The sequence below is a fragment of the Lynx rufus genome, unplaced genomic scaffold (assembly GCF_022079265.1).
Source record: "Lynx rufus isolate CCGP_SWC_20201006 ecotype Redwood Valley unplaced genomic scaffold, mLynRuf1.p SCAF_25, whole genome shotgun sequence".
Classification (NCBI taxonomy): domain Eukaryota; kingdom Metazoa; phylum Chordata; class Mammalia; order Carnivora; family Felidae; genus Lynx; species Lynx rufus.
The window spans coordinates 11498632-11515297 of NW_025814840.1; the positions used below are offsets into that span (position 1 = coordinate 11498632).

The 16666-nt window shown below is 38.8% G+C and overlaps 1 protein-coding gene across 1 annotated transcript in view; it reads right to left on the bottom strand.

The window, feature by feature from the left end:
- RYR2 (ryanodine receptor 2) overlaps positions 1-16666 on the bottom strand; it is a 544943-nt gene that overhangs the window by 469006 nt on the left and 59271 nt on the right. Inside the window, exon 3 of the mRNA XM_047088668.1 lies at positions 13356-13460. Coding sequence (XP_046944624.1) covers positions 13356-13460 — 105 coding nt within the window. The remainder of the gene's footprint in view (positions 1-13355; positions 13461-16666) is intronic.

Here is a 16666-nt window from a genome sequence, read left to right on the forward strand (position 1 = left end):
CTAAGGGCAGAAAGAAAGGAAAACTGGAGCCTTAAATTCCTTCACAAACACCAAGGTCACATGGTAACAATTACATTAGGAGCGGTCTGGGCAGGGGACCGTTGTACAACATTGATAAGCAAGTTAAAGGACTAGAAAGAGGACATAGTGAAAGCAATCTTTGACAAAGCAGCATGAGGGTGACCTACTTATTGGCTTGATCCATCCAAGGGCACAGACTCCTTCCTACTCAATGCTCAGAGGAACCAAAAACTCCTTGTGGGGAAACTACCAACCAATCAGCCATATTTAAGTATCTCGTAGCATCCACCTCAAATCCATCCTGGAAGTATAGCAACCAGAGCTCGTGAATGAATAAACGACATAATTCATTTCCCTACTCGTATAATTGCCATACACACCAATACTTCTATCGTGTAAACCGTAAGAAACAAGATGAAATTTCCAGGTCATGGGGTGTGTGCAGACAATCCTGTTTTAATCTTTGACCCTGAAACCCGGTTTTTATCCCTACACTCCCTAAAAAAGCATTTGCTGAGTGTTTGCAATTCACACATTCCACTCACATCCTGTCCTGGAAGAAACAATCCTAGCTCCTCAGGCTCTCTCTCACCATTTACTCTGCAGAGATCCTGGACCATAGTTACTCATCCATAGAGTAAGCAAATGCAACCAATCCTAGCTTACAAAGTAGTCAATTTTCCTGGCTCACTGTGGCTCCTTCTGTTACTTACCTACCATTTCTCTTTCTCTTTGCATGGTCTAATCTCGTCAGGACACTTTTCTCTCATGCGAGAAAATGCAGTGTTTACAATATGTTCCTCCTGTCTCTCACCAGGCACACTTTCTCCAGAACTATGGGAATCAGTGCACTACAATATGGAGCCCATACTGCGCACCCTTGGGTGCTTCTCTTGGCGCTTTGTGAATGGTCTAGGGGCGTTTCTGAGGGTTTCTGGTCCAGTAGAGAACTCTCCCACGGCTCCACACAGTCTTGGAGATACTGGCTTCACCATGACCTGAGAAGCCACATGAACATAATCTGGTTGTACCCCCAGACCTGGCTTAAACGTTCCACCTGATCTCTCGAATCCTCAGGTCCCACTGGTCTTTGTCTTTCTCTCACAGCTCTGAGATTAGCTGCAAACGGGGACAGCTTCTGGGGCGTCTGGGTGGCTCAGTCAGCTAACCATCCAACTCTGGATTTTGGCTCAGGTCATGATGTCACGGTCATGACATCAAGCCCTGTGTCAGTCTCCATACTCAGTGTGGAGCCTGATTAAGAGTCCCTCTCTCTCTCTCTCCCTCTGCCCCTCCCACCCTCAAAAAAACAAAAACAAAAAACCATCACCACCATCACAACAAAAGACAGCTTATGAGAGTATGTGGCTGCAACTCAAGGGAGCCACTTGGCCTCCTTCTAAATCTTTAAATCTGAGGGGGTGCCTGGATGGCTCAGTTGGTTGAGTGTCCAACTTCGGCTCAGGTCATGATCTCGCAGCTCATGACTTTGAGCCCCACGTTGGGCTCTGTGCTGACAGCTCAGAGCCTGGAGCCTGCTTTGGCTTCTGTGTCTCCCTCTCTCTGCCCCTCCCCTGCTTGGGCTCTGTGTCTCTCTGTCTCTCAAAAATAAACATTAAAAAAATTTAAATCCTCAAATCTGAAACTATGTGAGAGATTTTGTATGCACACATTTTATCTGTATTTTCATCTGGTGAAAGGTTCTAGACCCTGTATCTGGTTCACAAAGGCACCATGCCTGGGGATGGCCATATAATGTCCCACCCGGACTGAGGCACTGTGGACAGGAAAAAGGGGAACTGGCAGAAAGTGAGTGGTGACAAGAGAGCTTAACCTGGATTGTGCCAGGCCAACAAGAATGTGTGGGTACCTGACTCCAAAGGTTATTTTCTCATTTTCCCTTCTGAAAACATTCCTTTTCTTCCACAACAGAGAGGGGCAAGGGGACAAAAGGCGGGACCTCACAGGCAAAAGTCCTACCTTTTGTTCAAAATCATTACAATAGCTGCAAGAACAGAATTTTTGGCACTTTTCAGCCCCCTAATTTTTGGTTTACAAAGCCTATCTTGCCCTTCCTCAAGCTGGCAATATTCCTGAACATGTGGTTCGTAACACGCATCATAGGTGTTAATGATAGAGCAAGTGAACACAACAGACCAATGGGGTTTACTATCAAGTAGAGACAGGTGGTCTTGAAAAACAATAGAAATGAAAATAAAATTGAAACGAGCCACACAAAGACCGATATCCCATGATTTCACTCATATGTGTAATTTAAGACACACAACAGATGATCGTAGGGGAAGGGTAGGAAACATTAAGATAAAAACAGAGAGGGGAACAAACCATACGCGACTCTTAAATACAGAGAACAAACTGAGGGTTGAAGGGAGTGAAGGGTGGGGGGATGGGCTAAATGGGGGATGGGGATTTAGGAGGGCACTTGTTGGGATGAGCAGTGGGTGTCATATGTAAGAGATGAATCATTGGATTCTACTCCTGAAGCCAAGACTACACTGTATGTTAACTAACATGGGTATAAATTTTAAAAAAAGAAAAGAAAAGAGAAAAGAAAGGAAAAGAAAAAAACAGAAGTATATAGTATGTCAAAAGGTAACAGTTCTTTGGAGAACACTCAAGCAAGGGAAGGAAAAGAATTAGCTATGGAATGAGGAGAGGAACAGGCAGTATAGTCTGATAAGGAGCAGTGAGAGAAAGAAGTATTCTATCAAATTAGACTAGAATGTTTTAAGAAAATAAGGTAGAACTTTAAGAGAATAAAAACTAAGGGAGAGTTGGCTTGATAGTTTATGAATACCTTTAAATCGCTGGTCAATTCAGGAATAGTTTGTCCTGTGAATTTATTATCTGATTCATCTGCTATCACATGTTTCCATGTGAAAAATATTTTTAAACTTTTAAACGCACAAAAAATCAGATAATTTATTATCTGATTCATCTGCTACCACGTTTCCATGTGAAAAATATTTTTAAACTTTTAAACGCACAAAAAATTGAGGAAGATGCCCAAATTGAATGAGAGTAATCAAATAAAATAATCTATACATTCAAGATTCATAATCTAAAACAGTGCAGAACTGAGCCACTGTGATTCAATTATATGTGGATTAAATTGGCCTCCTTATTGAGTTTGATGCTGGAGTCTTTGGAAACCACATCATTCAAATACATAGAAATATGTGGTATCCTTAGCTTCGGAGTAGAAAGTAGTCTTTCTTGATACAGAAAGACAGTAGAACAGAAAATGTCTACAGAAAGAAGATGCACATTTTAACCACAGACAAACATCCACATTCACAAAAGTGACAGATAAATAATTGTGGCTCAGCCCTTTAGATTATAATCATATTCATCTTTTAAATCACTGCACCAAGTTCACAGATGAAAGACAGGTACATGGCTATGTACAGAGGCTTTAGACAAGATGCTGGCTAATGACCACAAAAAGCTGGTGATTTGTTCATTTATTTGCATTATAACTCCATTCCCAAAACAGTATTTGTTCCCGAACAAATGGATGTTCCCAGACAGCAAGATAAAAAGAAGTCAGCCGCTTGAAAGAAAATGTTAAGTTATAGTAGCTATTTGGGAATTGAAGTTTCAATACAAATAATAACATCAAATTGTCTTCAATATAAACAGACCAATCCACTAAGCTTTCCACAGTTTTTACCTATTGAGGACATCAGCCATTTATGGTGTAATATAGGATTATGTATAGGGGAACAGTGCTGGAAAAGGGAGTAGAGGCTCCTTCCTCTGTACTCATTGAGAAAATGTTCTCGTCACTATTAGATCACTAAATTTCTCGAGAGCAAAGAGTCATTCTTATTTATCTCTGAATCTGCAGCCCAGAATTCACGACAGCAACTCACTACCCTTTCATGGAATGAATGCAGTGTGAATCAGGTGGGCAGAAAAGGATATGGCTTTTCCATTCTGACCTCTGGATACAAATGAAGCATAGACTTTGATCTCTTTTCCTAGATAAAGATTTAACTTGCTTGGCTCTAGATTCTGGAGAACCTCAACTATAAGTAAATATTTCCAATGAAGCCATAAGGATGTTAACTCCGTGTCTGCTATGTGCTGTAGCAAACAACGTTAGAAATTATCCAATGTTTATTTACACATGCAATTGTCTTCCTTCTTCCAAAAACAGAACCTGATTTTGTAGGATGTACCTTTCTTCTCTCCCTCCCTATGCTCGGAACCAGTTGTGCTGACCACAGTTCCCCAATAAATACCACAGTCATAAGCATGCAGCAATGTGCATGAGAGAAAGTCTACTGGGAGGTTTCTTCATTGTCATACACAAAAATACAGAAAGTCAGCTCATTTGCCTGCCTAAGGAAGATGTTAAATAGAGATATCATGTCTGAAATCGCTACAGCCGTGTTGTAATCCCAAGGGAAACTAGTCTAAGAACCAAGCAAACAGAGACAACAAAGGGAGAGAACAACAGAAAACCTGAGCCAGAGCCCTGATCAATTACAACTGGACCATAGGCCCGTGTGTCATTTTTTTGGTGTGTCATTTTTTTCAAAACCATATATGATTCAGTTGTAAAAGGTGACACAATAGTCTGTAATGTGATCCAGTTTATGGAAAAATATATTTATACGTGACATTCCAGATGGCTATAAACCAATCTTAGAGCAAAGTGATCTTCAGGGCAAAAGAGGATTATGAAGAGAATATTCGCACTCAATACTCTTCTATATTACTGTTATGAGAATAAAAGATTGAAATGGTGCTGCAATTTAAATTTTAACTTAAATTTAAGTGTATTTGGGGGCACCTGGGTGGCTCAGTCAATTAAGCGTCCGGCTTCAGCTCAGATCGTGATCTCACGGGTCATGAGTTCAAGCCCTATGTCAGGCTCTGTGCTGACAGTTCAGAGCCTGGAGCCTGCTTCAAATTCTGTGTCTCCCTCTCTCTCTGTCCTTCCCCCACTTGTGTTCTGTCTCAAAAATAACTAAACATCCAAAAAAAATTTTTAAGTGTATTTTTATATTGCATGCATGGGCAGGCACTAATTACATTTTCCCCCTTCCGGCTTTATTGAGATATTAATTGATAGACATCACTGTAGTAGAAGTTTTAGGTGTTCAGCATAATGGTTTGATTTACACAAATTATGAAATGGTTATTGCAATGAGTTTAGTTAGCATTCATCACCTCAACATAGATACAATAACAAAAAAGAAAAAAAGAAAAAAAATTTTCTGTGTGATGACAACCCTTAGGATTTACTCTCTTAACAACTTTCCTATACACCATAGTTGCACAGTTAACTAGTCACCATACGGCACATTACAGCCCCAGGACCTATTTATCTTATCACTAGAAATTGTGTGTGGGTGTCTGTGTGTGTGGTGTGTGTATGTATATATGTGTTGTGTGTACGTGTATATGTGGTGATGGCCCCAAAAATGTAATATTTTAAGAGAGAAAGAGAGCGTGTGTGCGTGAGCAGGGGAAGGGCAGAGTGAAAGGGAGAAAGAGAATCTTTCAGCAGGCTCCATGCCCAGCACTGAGCCCAACGAGAAGCCCAACTTTGGGTCTGAACTCACAATCGTGACATCATGACCTAATCCGAAATCAAGAGTTGGATTCAACCAATTAAGCTCCCCAGGACTCCCCGGAAATTGTTATCTTTTGACCACCTTCCTCCAGTTCTCCCTCATCCCATCTCTGGAAAACACAAATCTGATCTTTTTCGATGACTGTGTTTTTATTTTGTTTTTGTAGATTCCACATATGAGTGAGTCATACAGTATTTGTCTCTGTCTGACTTATCTCACTTAACGTCCTCAATTTCCATCCATGCTGTTGCAAATGGCAAGATTTCATTCTCTTTTATGGATGAATAATATTCTACTATACACATACACACACACTCACATGTACCACAACTTCTTTACCTATTCATCCATCAAGGGATGCTTAGGTTGTTTTCATGTCTTGGCTGTTGTAGATAATGCTGCAGTGAAAATGGGTGCCGATATCTTTTCAAGTTATTGTTTTTGTTACCTTTGGATATATTCTCAGAAGGTGAACTGCCGAATCATATGGTAGTTCTATTTTTAGAGGACTCTCCACACTTTTTTCCACAGTGGTTGCACCAAGTTACAATCCCACCAACAGCGTACAAGAATTTCCTTTTCTCCACATTTTCACCAGCGTTTGTGATCTCTTGTCTTTTTGATGGTGGACATCTTAATGGGCATGCAATGTTATCTCATTGTGGTTTTGATTATTTGTATTTCCTGAATGACCAGTGATGTTGAGCCTCTTTCCATGCGCTTGTTGGCCATCTGCATGTCTTCTTATTTGGCTCTAGGCTTCATCCCTGTCACTGTAATGGCAATATTTCATTCTTTTTTATGGCTAAATAATATTTCCCCCCCACACACACACAATGTACAGAACACAATCTATATCATATGAACGCCAAGCATGGTTTGTTAACCCTTCATCTTTCCACCACACTGTGTGAGTGTGTGTGTGTGTATCACATCGTCTTTATCTATTCATGTATTGGTGGACACTTAGACTGTTTCCATATCTTGGCTACCGTAAATAATGTTGCTACAAACACAGAGGGGTGCATGTATCCCTTTGAATTAGTGTTTCTGCATTCTTTGGGTAAATACCCAGTAGTGTGATTGCTGGATAACAGGTAGATCTATTTTTAACTTTTGAAAGAATCTCCACACTATTTTCCTTACTGGGTATACCAGTTGGTATTCCCACCAGCAGGTACACAAGGGTTCTTTTTGTTCCACATTCTTGCCAACACTTGTTTCTTGAGTTTTTGATTTTAGCCATTCTGACAGGTGTGAGGTGATATATCTCATTGTGGTTTTGGTTAGCATTTCTCTGATGATAAATGATGGTGAGCACCTTTTCATCTTTTATACATTTAGCCATCTGTATGTCCTCTTTGGAGAAATGTCTGTTCATGTCTTCTGCCCATTTCTTAATTGGATTATTTGTTTTTTAGGTGTGGAGTCATATAAGTTCTTTATATATTTTGGAAACTAGCCCTTTACTGGATATGGCGTTTGCAAATATCTTTTCCATTTCCATAGCTTGCCTTTAAGTTTTGTTGATTGTTTCCTTGGCTGGGCAGAAGCCTTTTATTTTGATGTGGTCCCAACAGTTTACTTTTGCTTTTGCTTCCCTGGCCTCAGGAGACATATCTAGAAAGAAGTTGCTATAGCTAATGTCAAAGAAGTTACTTTTAACATACCATTAATCAAGCAAGTAAATAAACAAATAAAGACATTATATATTTATCTATATTTATAAAATTTATTTATTCCCTACCATATTCCAGGCAGGCATCATGCTGAAGCAAAAATAAAAACTGTGGGGCGCCTGGATGGCTCACCTGTTTAAGAGTCCGACTTCGGCTCAGGTCATGATTTCGCAGTCTGTGAGTTTGAGCCCCATGTCAGGCTCTGTGCTGACAGCTCAGAGCTTGGAACCTGCTTTGGATTCTGTGTCTCCCTCTGTCAGCTTCCCCCCACCCTCCTGCTCACACTCTGTCTCTCTCTCTCTCTCAAAAACAAATAAACATTAAAAAAATTAATAATAATAAAAATAAAAATTGTGAGTGTGGTATTATTTTTCTTTACTGAAAAGTATCTTGGTCCAGTCTTTGGATCTGGTCTCTTCAGCATCAGGTATCTACTGCCATGACACTATCTAAAAGTCTAATACTAATCATCCATTTCATTCTGTGTTTTAATAAAGACTTAGGACATGCAGAGCAGTAACATATTTAAAAATTAATGAACATCAAGGGTTTAAGTCAACTTCACTTTTTTTCCAATGAGTCACTAGCTTAGCAATCTGAGAAACTCATTTTTAAAAATGTACAGAACACAACCTATCTCATATGAACCATAAGCATGGTTTGTTAACCCTTCATCTTTCCACCACACTATCCTAAACCACTTTAATGAAGAGGAAAGCAAAAGGAAAAAAATCAATATGGAAATAAAACTCAACCAGGGTTGACACAACATGAGTTCTTTTAATTTCTGACCTGCCGGATAGTTTGAAAAAATAAGTCTTTTATATGCAGTGCACTGAGCATATACCAAAATACAGGAATAAGGATATATAAGAAACATTAAGCTCCACTTTTGGAATGCCCAATTAATAAAAACTCAAAAAACTCTTCAGAGAATACAGTCTTTTAAATATGTCTTAAATATTTTAAATATATCTTAAATATGAATTGGTACGTATATATAAGATAGACTGAAACTGACACTGATCGGTTTGCAAAAAAGGATATTTTTCAGTCCTTATCCAACTAGATTGCTCTGATTTTCATCTGATCTTGTCAACAACATCTTCCAACGACATCACAGAAGCAGCAGGCTGAATAATGGTACCCCAAAGACATCCACGTCCTAATCCCCAGAATCTGTAAGTATGTTACATGATACACGTGGCTGGTTTTGAAGATAGAGGATTGGCCACAGATGAAAAACGTGAACTAGAAAAGGCAAGGAAACAGATTCTTCCCCAGAGTCCTACAGGGACTCCAGTCCTGCCGACACCTTGACTGCAGCCCGCTGAGAATAAATGTAGATGTGTGACCTCAAGAACTGGAATAAATTTATGGTGTCTCAAGCCATCCGGTGCGTGGTAATTTGTCACCGCAGCCACAGAAACCAATATATGTGGCTTCTGTGACTATTTTCTCCCGGTTCTCCTCATCTCTCAGACTCTATCTTCCCAGAGCCTTCCATGGGGTCCATCCCTTTTCTTCCCGCTGATTTAACAGTGATGCCACCTCGGGCTCTGCCACTGCTCTTATTACATGGATATTCCATAGTAAAGAGCTTAAAAGCATAGACTTCAGAGCCCAAAGGATAGAGATTTGTACCCCAGCCCCTCCACATGCTAGCCAGGTGATCTTTTCAGATATTGTGGTTTTCAGGTCTGGACATTCCAGTTGGTTCCTCTGAATAATTCTTCAATGTTAAGTATTTGAAACTTCTAGTTCATTGAACATAGTTGTAATAACTACTTTAAACCTTTGACTGGTAAGATCATCTCGGGGATGTTCTTAGTTGTTTTTTGTTTTTGTTTTTTTTCTCTTTCCACTATTCTATATGGAAAGTGCCTGTCTGTTCTCCTGTGAAATGGAATCCTTGAAGTATACATTAAACAAGTACAACTGTATGGAGAAAGTATTCATTAAAAATGTTTGTGAATTAACAACGGTATAATAACATAGCCAAAAGCGTAAGATCACCTAACTCATTAAACTGTACTAACCACAACACACATAGGGAATGCTATCACAGACTCTACAGTTAACATAATTGTGCCATCAGTATACTGGCAGAACTATGGGGGGTTGGAATGTCGGAAGAAGAGGGACCCAGAGCCAGACTAACCACGATTGCAAAGAATAGGCCAAGTCCAGGGAAAAGGCAGTAAGAAATTAGTACCAGTTCTCCCAAGGGAGTATACAGGGATGAGAAAAAGAGTAAGTAAAAGAATATCAATAGCCACTGTTAAATGTACGCTAAACAGTCTACACGCACCATAATGTAATAACCACCAAACCTGATGGCAAAGACTTACCTTCCCCAAAGCCACAGAAGAATACGTAGCTGAGCTCGTATTCTAAAATATTTCTCTAATTCTATAAAGCCCTGCTACTGGCCCTGTGCTATACCACCAGCCTGCAAAATAAATCTGAACTGTGAGAAGACATTGACAGATGTGGGTTCACAAACAGACAAGTTACAGACCCAGGAGAAGGACAGAAGGAGCAACAGAAGCGAGGATGTACATGGACAGAAGCCCAGGGATGGGCACTGCTCCAGCGATCATTTTCCTTTTCTTGTTTTACATATTTTATCTCCACCCTCAAAATGTTAAAGGCTCTATGAGCAGCTACTCAGATCAACAGGTCTTAGCTTATTTAATATCGATATTCTTTGAATAAGAATAAAAAGCTGAATGATAGTCAATGGATAAATACATGATCTAGATCTGTCTTATTACACATTTTTTTATTAAACAGATACTTCAGAAAATCCCTTTAGATAAAATCCCTCACAATGCTCTTGTGCCACAAAAATGTTACTTCTTTTACGAATAGTCACAATAAGCAACTCTGTGGAATCAAACCTTCACAAGTTAGGTAATATTTTTGCCCTGTTTCATCTTACACATACCCTTTTGCTATCAGTAATTTTCATAATTTGTTTTGGCACAAATGATGTTGGGAATTTCTTGCTAGTTTCCTGAAGCTTTATGAAAACCATGCATTTATTCAGAGAGATTCAAGAACATGAGCAAAAATGAAAAAGGATGGCTTTAGATGGAAATTTTTTTCCTTATCTTCAAGTGTGTTCAGATTGCTATGTGCGTATGACAGCATTTTGGACATTAAATGGTATTATGCAATTTACTGAATCACATAAGGAATTGAGAAAGAATTATTTTTTAGAAGAAGAACAAGGCTCTGTTGATTATGAGAAAAATCAGCATTACTCTGTTGACATACTTCCTCCTGGTAACAGTGGATCTTTCCTTAAGCAAATCTGCACAGTTTATGAAGTTGGAGATGATAATTTGCTTGACAAAAGGATTTGCCATAGATTCCTATAATGAATTCGAAGTAGAACTAGTTAGTTATGAGGCTATGGGTACCCTTGGAATCCAAAAGACTTGATTCCTACAAGTGCCAGAAACATCCACCTATCAAATGTGATCAATCAGACATGACATTTAGCTTGTATTATCATCATTAAGATGGTTGATAACATGGAGAATTTCTACTCTTCTTGGTAAATAGTCATGGTACCAAATCCTGAGTGTTCCCTAACTCTGAAAATTCCAGGGCTACCTCAGAATACCCCCAAATCACTGGGACCACCCCCAAGTCTCTCCAGGACTTAGCCTCTAGCATTATAGCTGGGGTCCACTCCGATAAAATGATACCTGTGCCAAATTAGTTGTTAAATATTCTGAGTATCACTTCAGGGTATCATCAAAACTTCTCTGTGGTCTGGAAGAGTCTTTCTTCCTACAAAATATAGGATCCCCTTGAGGGGAGGACAGTGGTTTCCTCCTAAAAGCTGCTCATCTAAAATTGACACTCAGGTCAATGAAATGGGTCCCTTTCCTATAGCAAATTTTTCTCAATTTATACTTTTGAATTAACGCCTTATGGCAGCTATGCTGATCTTTTTTTTTTTTTAATTTTTTCTTAACGTTTATTTATTTTTGAGACAGAGAGAGACAGAGCATGAACGGGGAGGGTCAGAGAGAGAGGGAGACACAGAATCTGAAACAGGCTCCAGGCTCTGAGCCGTCAGCACAGAGCCCGACGCGGGGCTCGAACTCACGGACCGCGAGATCGTGACTTGAGCCGAAGTCGGACGCTTAACCGACTGAGCCACCCAGGCGCCCCTATGCTGATCTTTAAAACATGGTGTTTCACAAATCACATAAATTGCTACCTTAGAAACAGAGAGAAACCTGCAGAGGGGGAACAATTCAAAATAAAATACAGCTAAATAAAATTATTAGGTGGGGGTACAGAAATTCTAATAAATACCTTAAAAACATAACTTCTAAAATGGTAGTTCCAGTACTTCCTATACACGCAGAAAATTTAGAGCTAACCTAGGCTAACCCCATGATTTGGGAGGGATAAGACATCGTTTCAAATATGTTAAATTTAGAAAAGTGAGTTTAGCAACATAAAATTTAAATTTATGACCCTTTCATCATAAGCTGGTATCTACAAAGATAAGTAAAAATATACTATACTATATTATATGAATTATACATATAATTAATTATATACAATATATATAAGCTGGTATCTACAAATATAAGTAAAAAGATAAGACACTACATATATCATATATAATATAAGTAAAAATATAAAAATATACTTTCCTAGATGCTGAGGCAAAAGAAAAATGATTTTTCCTTTTAAAAACAGACTTGAATTTCAAAGCTGACATGCTTCAGTGCTGTTTAAAAATCAGAAGAGGTTATTCCAGGTAGAAACAAACCTAGCTGAACTGAGAAATGGTTTACTCCTCTGTAAGCCTATTTTAAAACCTTTGCAATAAAGAGCAGAATTAAAAAAAAAAAAACTTTATATAGTTTAATACAGTAATTTCAAACTTTTGTAACCAAAAATGAACTCAAAAAAGTTAAAACACACATAATATACTTGGACCTTTTGTAAAGTAAGTTTTTTTCTACCATCAAATACAAATCACTAAAGTTTCTCCTCCATAGTTACTGGTATACTATTAACATTTAAAACAAATTTAGAATTGATGCACAAACCAATTAAATTTTGTGTAATACTAAATTTTTAAAAATCACAAGGCTAATGAAAATGCATCACATCATAACTCATTTTCTGTAGAACTAGGTGTTATTTTTCAACGCTCTTACTCATCTAAACTGGAACAATGATTAAAAACAATAGCAGTAACACATAGAACAGTAACGGCAAGAGAAAATTTTCAGTTTCAGTCCTGGAAATGGTGTACTTTCTTAAACTATACACTGCAGTAATTATAGCACCATAAATAAATAAATGAACAAACAAAAAAAACCACAAGAAACCAAAATTTGGCCATCCATCCTCTGGCTTAATTTTAAACTTTAATGAATTGGTTAAGAATTGAAAGCAGTGCAGTAATCAGTCGTAGCAAGTTATAGCATGGAAAAAAAATTTAAATTGCCAAATATGCTACAAAGAAAAATGTCTTCATTAGGGGACAGAATAAGAATTCCAATATTCAGAAGAAAATTATTAGCTGCTTGCAAAACTCCGACTGACTAAAGCCCTATCACCCTAATTTTATTTCTTAAAGTATAGAAGAGTGCCATGAAATTTTACTTGCCATAAAGAAGCTTGGAACATAGTCAACATGGTTAGGGGCATTTGAAAATGACATGAAGATTAATGACAAATAGCCATGCATAAAGCAACTAATTAAAATGGTAACAATAACAGCTCTGAAAATGTACGAAAACACACAAATGCTAAAAGAAAGATTCTGTTTTAAACCACAGACATAAGCACGAGGTTCAATGACACACATCATCTTGAGGTTGGATTTTTTTTTTTTAAGTTCTTTAAGACATCACAGGACTGCTGGATAAAGCAGGAAGTCAAACTTAAGGAAATCACAAGTAAAACACATTGGCTTATTTTAGCAAAAAGAAGATATCCAATACCTATGAAAGAAACCATTCATTAAAATACCGTAAGTATACATAAATTAAGTACTTGCCCCTTCTGATTTCTCCACTGTGTTAGCCAGCATCTCCTGTAGGGCCCGGACAGAGAGAGACTGTTCCAGCACAAAAGTGCAGATGGAGAGGTCCGGGGGAACATTCTGTGTGGAAAGAGGGAGAGAAGCCATTGTCATCATCTTCATTGTCATTGTCGTCGTCATCATCATCAAGCAGTCGGACCCAATTTACTTTACTAAACTTCAGTTTCTTTCATAAAAAAAAAAAGATTACTTATAAATTCTCTATTATCAGCTCCTCAATCACTGAAATACATTATCTAATCTGCTCACACTTAATCCACATTTTAATTTATGGATAACAACAGCCACGGTGTACCGAGTGCCTACTCACTTAGGCACTGCACTCAGAGCTTTATCAGAAACCTGTGTGGTCATCCATGGTAAGGATGATTACTATTGTTATGTGGATAAAAAAACAGAGAAGTTAGGTTACTTTTCCAAAGTCACAATTACTAAGTTTTTCAAGGCAGTATTAAAAATCCTGATTTCTTGGACTTCCAAGCATTCTTCTAACCTACCGAGCAGTCAGCTGATAAAAAACACAAACCACAGAATAATACTTGCTTCAAACTATCCAAGTTAATAAATATAAAACTGAATTGGTACAAAATAGCCATTTACACAGGCTTCTCTTCATCCAGAAAAAAGACAGTTACTTTGTTTTACTCAAGTTGGATATATATTTGGCCTCTAACTAGAGACGTGGCAGTTTGACTTCTGCTCTGTCTTGGAGTGGGGTGGGGAGTGTGTATTTTCCCTTTCTCTTTCCTTCCTTTAAAACTTCCACTCCAATCAATAACTCCATAAATTGTGAAAATCCCAAAAGGTTAACTATCAAGGTGGTGAAGAAAACACGGTAAGAACTGACTGGTGAGTTAGAGACAACTATCCCAATCAGGAGCAAGTATATTATCGTTCATGAATTCTTTTTGCTTTAGATAAGCAAGATCCACTGGGCAATCCAACCGGATCTGGGAAAAGGCTCAAAGGAGGATTTTCCCAACAGAAGACCATTATGAATACATTAAACAGTACATGCAGGGGCGCCTGGGTGGCGCAGTCGGTTAAGCGTCCGACTTCAGCCAGGTCACCATCTCGCGGTCCGGGAGTTCGAGCCCCGCGTCGGGCTCTGGGCTGATGGCTCGGAGCCTGGAGCCTGCTTCCGATTCTGTGTCTCCCTCTCTCTCTGCCCCTCCCCCGTTCATGCTCTGTCTCTCTCTGTCCCAAAAATAAATAAACATTGGGAAAAAAAAAAATTAAACAGTACATGCAGGTGACACAATGTCTTCTTCACCAAACGAACATTAGGAAGACAATTCTAACTTGATGTAATGAATCAAAATTACAATTTTTCATGTCCAAATATTTATTAAATTGAATCACTACCATTAAAATGATTCTTATCATCAGAGAATGATACTTGATGGTTTCAAGGAAAATGGAGAACCAGGGTTCCAGAATTAAAATTCTTTTATGGATGAAATGAACATATAATCTTGGTCACTAAGGTTGCTCATACCCCACAAACCTTCCTGGCACCCATGTATGTATATATGTATGTATGTATCTATCTATCTTTCCTTCCTTCCTCCCTAAATCTTTTTTTTTTAATGTTAATCTATTTTTGAGAGAGAGAGAGAGAGAGAGGCAGAGAGAGAGAAAGAGAAACAGAGGATCCAAAGTAGGGTCTGCACTCACAGCAGAGAGCCCAATGAGGGGCTCAAACTCATGAACCGTGAGATCATGACCTGAGCCAAAGTTGGACACTAAACCAACTGAGCCACCCAGGCCTCCCTGTTACTTATCTTCTTTTAAGATTATTTATTCATTTTTGAGAGAGAGAAAGAAAGACACAGTAGGGGAGGGGTAGAGAGAGAGGGGGAGAAAGAGAATCCCAAGCAGGCTCCACACTGTTTGCCTAGAGCCTGACATGGGGCTCAATCCCATGAACTGTGAGATCATGGCCTGAGCCGAAATCAAGAGTCAGATGCTTAACTGACTGAGTCACCCACATACCCGTTCTTTATTTTTTCTTTGTTTAATATGAAATTTATTGTCGAATTGGTTTCCATACAACACCCAGTGCTCATCCCAACTGTTCTTTATTTTTTCAATGAAATTCCCTTAGTTGGATTCCTCTATTCTCCTATTCAGGGCTTCTGATGCCCCCAAATTTCCTTCCATTCCTTCTCAGACTACCTCAAGTAGTCATCAAAGCAAACACCCAGATCTGGGCATAGCTACTGCTTTCACAGTCTGCAGTCAGCTGGACAAGGGCTCCCTTTCCAAAACCCCCAGATGAAAGACTAGAGCCTAGGCAAGAACTTCTCTTTTACTATGACATTAGGAAAAATTCTTTTAAATTTAACTTTCTCGGGTCTAACTATATTAACTGCAATTTATCAGACCAAGACAAAGGCCAATGGGGAAAAATCTGTTATTCAAAGAATTATTCCATTCTTATCCATTTAATTGTGAGAGTTTGGAAGCTATACCAACAGGGCGGGTACACTACCATGTTATTAAATGGTGTGCTAGTAAACCAATTTCTCAGGGGGAAAAAATGCCTTGATGGGTAGCATTTGCCCATTTCTGTGACACAAATACTTTAATAATTGCTGATCTCGAAGTCAAAGTTTATAAATCAGCTCATAAGATTCCTAAATATGTAACACATAGCTCTCAGGAATCTACAAGAACTGTTCCCAATGTACCATTGGACTGATTTCAGACCCACATCCATTAGTTGCTTTAGAATGACTATATTAAAACAGTTAAGAGCTTGGATTCTATACACAGTCACCTAAGCAATAATCCTGGCCTCACTACTTACTAGCTGCTAACTTTTCTAATCTTTGGTTTCCTTCCCTGGAAAATGGTTTAGGAATTATAACAACTACACCATCCCCATGGAGTTCCTGTGAAACAGAAGTAAGTAAAAAGGTTTATCACAATGTCAAGAACAGAACAAGAGCTCAAAATAAGGGAGCCATGGTCATTAGTTTTTTATACTGTCCTTCCTCTCTGTGGCACTCAGGAGTACCACTCATGTCTTAAAGCTGACTCTTGGATGGAGTCTGCTTTGGAGAAACAGTGTTTGAAATCACAAATCAGGGGTGCCTGGGTGGCTCCATCGGCTAAGTGTCTGACTTCATCTCATGTCATGATCTCATAGTGTGAGTTCAAGCCCTGCATCAGGTTCTGCACAGTCAGAGAATCCCTACTTGGGATTCTCTCTCTCTCCCTCCCTATCTCTCTCTCTCTCTCCCTCCCTCCCTGCCCCACTC